Consider the following 8,106-nt stretch of genomic DNA (forward strand, 5'->3'; position numbering starts at 1 on the left):
AGGATCAAGTAGGAGAATAGAGGGATGGAGATACTCACAGTGAGGGAGTCAAATACAGCCATCCTCCTAAGTAAACATTCTTCAAAGACTTCACAAGGACACAGACTTAACCTAGTATTGTGCTATTGAAAATTCTTATAATTTCACACTCGACTATCATATTTCCTTGTGGCCATTTTTAAAAACAATATGATATTCTCTCTCTCTCTCTCTCTCTCTCTCTCTCTCTCTCTCTCTCTCTTTCTCTCTGCCAACTGCCGACTGATAATTTCACACTCAACTACCGTATTTTCTTGTGGCCATTTTTAAAAACAATATGATTCTCTCTCTCTCTCTCTCTCTCTCTCTCTCTCTCTCTCTCTCTCTCTCTCTCTCTCTCTCTCCTGCCAATTGCTCCTGCATTTCCAGAAATTATTTGTAAACACAGAGCAGAATGTTTGTTCTCAGTATGGGCAAAGGCAAGGATCAGGTATTCTCTGATGTTCACCATGTCCCTCCCTGGGGGATGAGTTCACTGTCCCCTTGGTGATATGCCCTTAGACTAGTCATGTAATGTCACAGATTATAAGATCACATTACAGAAAGGACATTTCCAAAAACACAGTGCCCCTACCTGATTCACCCCTGCACTCCCAGGAGAGAGTGCACCCTAACTCCACAATCACTGGGAAGCCGCTGCACAATGTGCCCTATTGTAGCTTTGCACTCTTTATTATAAAATTCTCCCTACAGTTAAACTAAGTCCCTGCCCTTAAAATTTCTCCTCACTGACAAATTTTCCAACTCATTAAACTCTCAGTGATCATTTTACTAAGTGTGAGGCTTTCTGCTAAACCAAGACACTGGTTGAGGAACCTCACAGAACATGAAATCATCTCAATGAGGTCACAAGTGTGTCCAGCATAGCTGGCCATCGGGGCCCAGAAGGGATTCAGATGAAACGGGTTTACCAGGGAAGCCTCTCTTCAGAAAGAAGGACTTTGACTGGCTACTCAGTATTACCTAGTCAATTAAAAGACTAATTCTCCTTCTCTCGGCACCTATTAATTACATGTGCTCCTTTGTCTAAGGGTGGGGTCCTATGACATTTCCCCCTTCCATGCTAGCATGTCTTTGGGGTTTTACTGTTCACATCTTGTCTAGGCAGCAATAGTGTTGAGGTATCATGGTTATCGATTATCAGCCCTGAAATCAAATACACACAAGCAACAATAAAAAAGGACTCATCAGATTACAAATATATATATGTATGTATATATATATATATATATACATATATATAGAGAGAGAGGGGGGGGGTAAAGCCATGAATTTGAGAGAGTGATGGGAAGAACACAGAAGGAGTTGGAAAGGGGAAGGGGTGTTATGCTTAATTTTAATTAAAATAAAATTTAACTAATAGAGAGAAAAGAAGACTTTGAAAACTAGTAAGAACATATTTGGGTGGGGAAAGACTGATCATGAAGGCACCAGAGGAACCGCAAATGTCAAAGATTAGAAGTTTTAAATAATTGGACAGACTGTTAAAGAAGCAGGTGTTTGCTGCTGCATAAATGAGGTGAATATAAGGATGTACGTATTGAAACAATTGTACCTTATTGTAGAGGTAGCGTTGGGCAAACAGAAGGTGTCATGATCATGATACTGAGAGTGTGTGGTGAACAGTGTTTTAGTCTTCTTATGCTGCCATGACAAATCATTCTCACTAAGACCAAGGCAACTTAGGGAAGAAAGAGTTTATTTGGCTTACACTACCATGATCCACCACTGAAGAAGGTTGGGGCATGAACTCAAGGCAGGAATCTGGAGACAGGAGCCATGAAGGAACACTGCTTTCTGACTGACTCTCTCTTTCTTATCTCTCTCTCTCTCTCTCTCTCTCTCTCTCTCTCTCTCTCTCTCTCACACACACACACACACACACAGGTTCTCTCTCTCTCTCTCTCTCTCTCACACACACACACACAGGTTCTCTCTCTCTCTCTCTCACACACACACACACACACACAGGTTCTCTCTCTCTCTCTCTCTCTCTCTCTCTCACACACACACACACACACACACACACACACACACACAGGTTCAAAGTTATTGATCACCTGCATAGGAGTGGTGCCACCCACAGTGGCACCCACAGTGAGCTGGACTTTTCTGAATCAATTAACAACCAAGAAAATCCCCCCACAGACTAACCTGATAAAGATAACTATCAAATTGAGTCTTTTTCAAATGACCCAGGCTGTGTCCAGTTGAGAGTACTAAATAGGGAAATTGGTATAATAATTTCCAAAGATTTTTATACCCCAGTTTCTGTTATCAAGGAATGCTACTATAATGTCCCCAAAGGACTTTTAACATCTGATTACGTTAAGGACTGTTGGGTGAAAGGTTATCATGTTTCATGTGGTTGAGCCCCTAAATATGATCACAAATAATCTTATAAAAGAGAAGTGGAGGACGAGGTCAGAGTTGAAAGGGAGAGAACTTGCCTAGCATTGGCAAAGCCAAGTATTTGATTGCCAGAGTCTGGGAGTAGGGTCGACTATAGAATGAGGATGGGAGATGTAACGATGAAAGTAGGTTTTGAAGTTACATGCTTTGAAGATGGAGAAATGGGTCGTGAGATATGGGATACTGAAGGAAATACATTTTTTTTCTTTAGTGTCTCCAGAAGGAGCTAACCTGCAACTGACATCTTTATTGTTTAGCTCCATAAGATGTTATCCCTCTTGAACTTGAGTAATTCATAGCATTATAAGCTACTGTTGGAAGTTTCATAGGAAACATATGTTTATAACTCTAAGAATATAGAATTGAATTTCTTGTTCACTATGGTGAACTTCCAGTAAGTTGACTAAAAAATAATATTTTCTCAAGGATTGATAAATACATAAAAACCCCACTAATAGGAATAAATGCATGATCTGTAAATTTATCTCAAATATAACCTTGCTGCAGACAATCATGGTTTCACTTCATCTGCAACTTGCTAGCTGCTATGTGACCTTGGGTCCATTACTGAATTTTTCTGGACTTATTATTTCATTCAAGGAAACAATAAGTATTACACATACTCCCAGAGTTGTTTTTAGGATCCAGTATATGGAAGGAGCAGAAGAAAAGGAAGAGAACCCATCTGTTATGGTCTTAGAACATGCCACACAGCTAATCCCACAGAGGACAAGGGCAACAAGGAAACAGAAAAGACCTTCATGGATATTGGTTTGAAATGAAGCCCAGACAATGGAGCTACACAAAGTCACGGTCACCTGGAAAAGGAAGGTAATGAGACCTGGAACAACTAGAATGGGGGTGGAGACAGTACACCCCACCAGAGATGGCAGCATTCATGAAGGAAGTAAATCCCCCTGAGAAGTTGGGAGGTCACAAGAACAAGCAAGAAATTTCGATTTACAAGTTTGTTCTAGAATGGAGCTGAATGGCTCAGCGTGAGGTTGGGACCATGACCTTTCATTTTTCTAGAGTACACACAGCAGGAGCATTGAGACAGGGTTGAGTGTGGTGGAGGCATGGTCCTAGCTTTAATTCCAGAACGTCCAGGACAGGAAATACACAGAAACTGTGCTCAGACCCCAAGAAGGAGCTCACTGGAAATGCCTCTGAAGAAGCACCCTCATTTCTCCCCTCACCCCTGAACTCCCAACTGTAAGATCTGCTGGGAACCTGAGATCCCAGACTTCCAGAGTGAAGAGCACTAGAACTCTCTAAGGAGGAAAGATGGAGGCCTTAGGAGACAGGAGCTAGGGAGTTGTGTGTAGACTCTCAGGCTCTAAACTCCTCCTGTCTTGTGACTCAAACCGGAGAATGCTCCAACACTGGAATAAGCTGTGCAGGAAATCTTCATGTTCCATGTTCCTTCTCTGGAAGTCCTTGAATTCAAAGTCACCGTTTCCCATTTCTGAATCCTAGGATGAGCAAACATTTCCCACTTAGTATATAGAGAGGGGTTTCTGGAGGAGCAGAAAACTGCGTCTCACACACTTGTACACACAGGAGATGAGATAAGGGAGGAGAAATGATCTGACTCGGCTGTAGCTAGACAGCTGGGCACCCTGTGCTTCCCATGTTATCGCACATCTGACTTTTTGAAAAAGGAAAGGGCATTTCTTCCTGTGCTGATTTTGGAGATTACTTCCTGGTCTCCAGCTTTATAAAGAGACCAGGTGGCCTTCCTTTACACAGTATCTCAAGGTACCATCTATCACCCAGCATGAGTCCTGCGACCAAAGTCAGCACAGTGCTCATCGTGACCCTGTCTTTTCTCTGTTTGGCAGAGGGTAAGTTTCCACCATGGGGAGTGGAGGGAGGTCTTAGGGGCGATGTTACCTAAACCACTGTGCCCCAGTCACACTTGGGCATCATTGCAACGCAAATCTAAAGACTGAAGTGCTGAGCATTAGGGAGATCATGTGGTATACTAATCAAGAAGAAAACAGAAGAATCGCAGACAAACAGGACAGCAATTTTCAGACCCCCAGTTTTTATGCACAGGTTTTCAGCTTATCTTCCTTTCTCCTGAAACACTGTTATGCTGCACCCTGCACAACACCCTTCTTCTTCCCCCTTCTTTGCCTCATTACTTCTTTTCCACGTATTTTGCAGGTGTTAGGTCAGTAGGAATCTTTATTTACCTTCAAAGCTCAGCACTACTCACACAGGTCCTCTCCCACCTCCAAGGCTCCAATTATAACTTAGAGCTGAAAATAGTGAGCTCCACTCCTCAGGCAGATCTCTCTGCTGAGACTCCGTCTTACACCAGTGAGTGCACACTCTGCTTGAAAGGCAGCCTTGACCACATAGCTGTTGCTCATGACTAAATTAAAATTAATGTCTAATTTGTATTCATCTTACTTATTAAATGTACTCAAAGTACAATGGTGTTTCTATTCTGCCACCCTTTTAATACTAAGAAATGCTAAACCATAAAATATTAGAGAAAATGTAAGATTATTCTTTTACCAGTTTGGGGAAGACCTTTCTAACTATAACTCAAAAAACTAGAGTTCTTAAAAAAAAAAGACCATATAAATTTGAAAGAGAGCAAAGAGGGCCATATGGGGGGCTTGTATAGAGGAAAAGAAGAGATAAGTGATGTAAGTATACTATAATCTCAAAAATAAAAATAATATAAAGAAAGAAATAAAAATCAAAAAATTCCTCATAATAAAAAGCAAAAAGTCAATTCATGTTGTGAACAAATGGCTGACGTCCCTAATATATGATGACTTTCAATAAAAACACTTAAAATACACTAATAATCTAACAGAAAAATAAGTTAGAGACATCAAAAGTTCATCATACAGTAAATACCAATAACTATTAAATGTACAAAAATGTGCTCAGACTCACTCCTTATATAGTGAAGAAGTACATATTCAAAGAACCTGTCAGATTGTCAACATTCAGAAACTGAATAACACTGTGTAGTGTCCTTATTGTAGTGAGGTGAGAACTGCCTAAAAATTGATAACAAGAGTATAAATAGTTTCATTGCCTTTAAAGTGAAATCTTGCAAAACTATCAAAACAATAATTTATTATCCAGCAATTCTGCTTATATTAAATTATATTACAGATATAACCACATGCAAATGAATTATATAATAACAACCTTATTATATTATAATGAATAGTGTTCAGGATCATTTACTGTGCCAAGTAATATCAAAACATAGAAATAAATATACATAAGGAATTGATTAATTAAAGCATGCTACAAAGTTATAATGGAATATTTTTCTTATATCATATATTGTTCAAAAGAAATCAAAGTGCATATTATGTATGGTGTATAGCCATCTCACTGACTTATAAAAGGGAACTCACTCCAGGTCTGTTCCTGATACCAAAATCCATGAATGTTCAAATTCTTGATATAAAATTTTACACTATGTTTGCCTCTAACCTGTGAACATCTTCCCGTATGCTTTAAATCATCATTACTTAGAAGTGAACAAACCCTTGGTCATGCAAGGACAAGTAGATCTGTCATTGGAGATTACTAGCAACATTTGTAAAGGCGGTTTTAGTGGAGCAGGGAGCATGGAATATATAAGACAGATGTGGCACAACTGTCTTCAAAACCAGACGTAAGTCAATGGCACTCAAGTCCTCCTAGACTCCATACAGAGTCTGACTCAATAATCTCAAAATGTCTAGGATGAAAGGTTCAAATAATGTACTACCTCTTCTCCATCAATATTGCTTAATCCTAAATGCTAAATCTGTCATCGCTTCTGATGTCATCTCTGTGCCCTACCTCCCTTGCCCTGTTGCTACCTGATCACAGAGATTCCTAGATCATTTTTCTGCTTGGTAAAGAGAGAGAAAGTAGAGCTGAGCTAGGTGGGATCATCAGCAATGAATGTAACCGCAGTCCGCTCTGTATGTTCCACTATTATTCCAATCTTTATTCACGCCCTCATAGGATCCTCAACACACAATTACCCAGATCTAACCTACATCTCCATGTCTCCAATAATCAACTGAAGTCCAAGGCCTTCTCAGCCCAGTGGAATCTGTCTGTTGTTATACTCAAACTGCATCACACAATTTATCCAATTGACTACATATATATATTTGATTCTCAGTGTTTTTATTTCATCTTCGAATGTACGTAGGCACTAACCAGGTAACAGAAATAATGCCACCATTATGTTAATCCACCACCTAGCTTAACTCACAAAGCTAAACTGAATAGTAGCTGAGGGAGTAAATGGACAGTACAGTCCATGTGTAACACTGAAGCTTCTCTTTGATCTCATAATCACTCATTCCCATAGCCTTATAGTTGATCCTAAATATCCTATTCTCTCCTTACTCAACAAATACAGGTCTGATCTGTAATGTCTGTGACGATGCAGAACAATCAATATGTAAAAGGGGCCGAGGCAGATGCTTTGCATACCCTGATCAGTTATGTGCTACCGAATCAGAATATTTGGGTAAGTGAGGCTGATGCAGACTACAAAAAAAATGCCATCAGAAGACTATTACTCCTTCTAGTACCTGGGATAAAGGACTAAACATTGTTGAGCCTTGCTAAGGGGTAAGGCAGTGAGTGAAATGTGGGGAGGAGGGAAAAGAGTACTTTCTAATTTATCATTGAGGGGCTTGGCATCCAGAGTCAGAATCAGGATGGGAGTGTGACCCCAAGGAGCCTAGGAAGGGGATCCAGTGTGAAAGGGTTTTCCTCTTGGCAGTGATTTTAGGAAGTTGTATTAAGATAATCTCCTCCAGCATGTATAACCGGCTTCTTTATTTTTAGGAAGTAAACATGAGTCCTCCAGGCAACTGTGCAAGACTAACTGCACGGAAGGGAGTGTCCTTAAGGATGGGAAAGAGACTTTCTTAATGTGCTGTGACAAAAACTTGTGTAACACTTTCTAGGTGGAGAAGAGTCTCTTGGAGAAGATCATCTTCTGTACAAGATCCAAAATTACATACCAAGAAATATGAGGAATGTGTTTTCCTACACTGTTTCTATACTGGCCAGAGATCCCTGAGATAGCAACAGGAGCTGTGTCTTCATTTCATTGAAGGGCTCCTTGATTGTACCATTAGACCCTTAAATTCATGACCATTGCAAAATGATCCTGTACCTACCATGTTATTTTACTTATCCAGCTTGCAGTCTCTAGACCTGCAATAGTCTCCCAAAGGTTTTAATTTTATTATCTGGAATCTGTGAATGCTGCTGTAGATGGCAAAAGAGGCATAGAAAATGTGGGTAAGGATTTTATTAATGGAAGGTTATTTTTTTTGTCAGGGTAGATCCTAATTGCAAGTACAAATGTCCTTCTAAGATGAGGGGTGAATTGACTCTAGAAGAGGAAATTATTGTATGGTTGTGAAAGCAGTAACTGGAGTGATGTCCCTTGAAGATGAAACAAAGATTCAGAAGCTGAGAAGGACAATGAAATTAATTTTCCTCAGTGCAATGCTGCTACTTGATTTTATCCCCAGATGATTTATTTGTAACTCCAGAGTTCTACAAATTGAATAAATATGTGTTGTTTTAAGCACTTAAGTTTGTAATCATTTATTATCTCAATAATAAGAAATTAAAACAATCCAATAAGTGTCT

General features: G+C 39.7%; 1 protein-coding gene across 1 annotated transcript; it reads left to right on the plus strand.

The window, feature by feature from the left end:
• The first annotated feature begins 4,220 nt into the window (after positions 1-4,220).
• Pate4 (prostate and testis expressed 4) lies at positions 4,221-6,972 on the plus strand. Its single transcript, XM_075967528.1, has 2 exons — positions 4,221-4,298; positions 6,854-6,972. The coding sequence occupies exons 1-2, from the start codon at positions 4,232-4,234 to the stop codon at positions 6,970-6,972; spliced, it is 186 nt and encodes a 61-aa protein (XP_075823643.1). The 5' UTR covers positions 4,221-4,231.
• Positions 6,973-8,106: the final 1,134 nt, after the last annotated feature.

Source organism: Microtus pennsylvanicus, chromosome 3 (assembly GCF_037038515.1).
Source record: "Microtus pennsylvanicus isolate mMicPen1 chromosome 3, mMicPen1.hap1, whole genome shotgun sequence".
In the NCBI taxonomy this organism is placed as follows: Eukaryota; Metazoa; Chordata; class Mammalia; order Rodentia; family Cricetidae; genus Microtus; species Microtus pennsylvanicus.

What these genes read in the sequence shown, in the direction of transcription:
- Pate4 (XM_075967528.1), top strand. Translation starts at nt 4,232, where the DNA reads ATGAGTCCTGCGACCAAAGTCAGCACAGTGCTCATCGTGACCCTGTCT. An exon ending in TTTTCTCTGTTTGGCAGAGG is followed by an intron (nt 4,299 to 6,853) that starts GTAAGTTTCCAC and finishes CAACAAATACAG; the next exon opens with GTCTGATCTGTAATGTCTGT.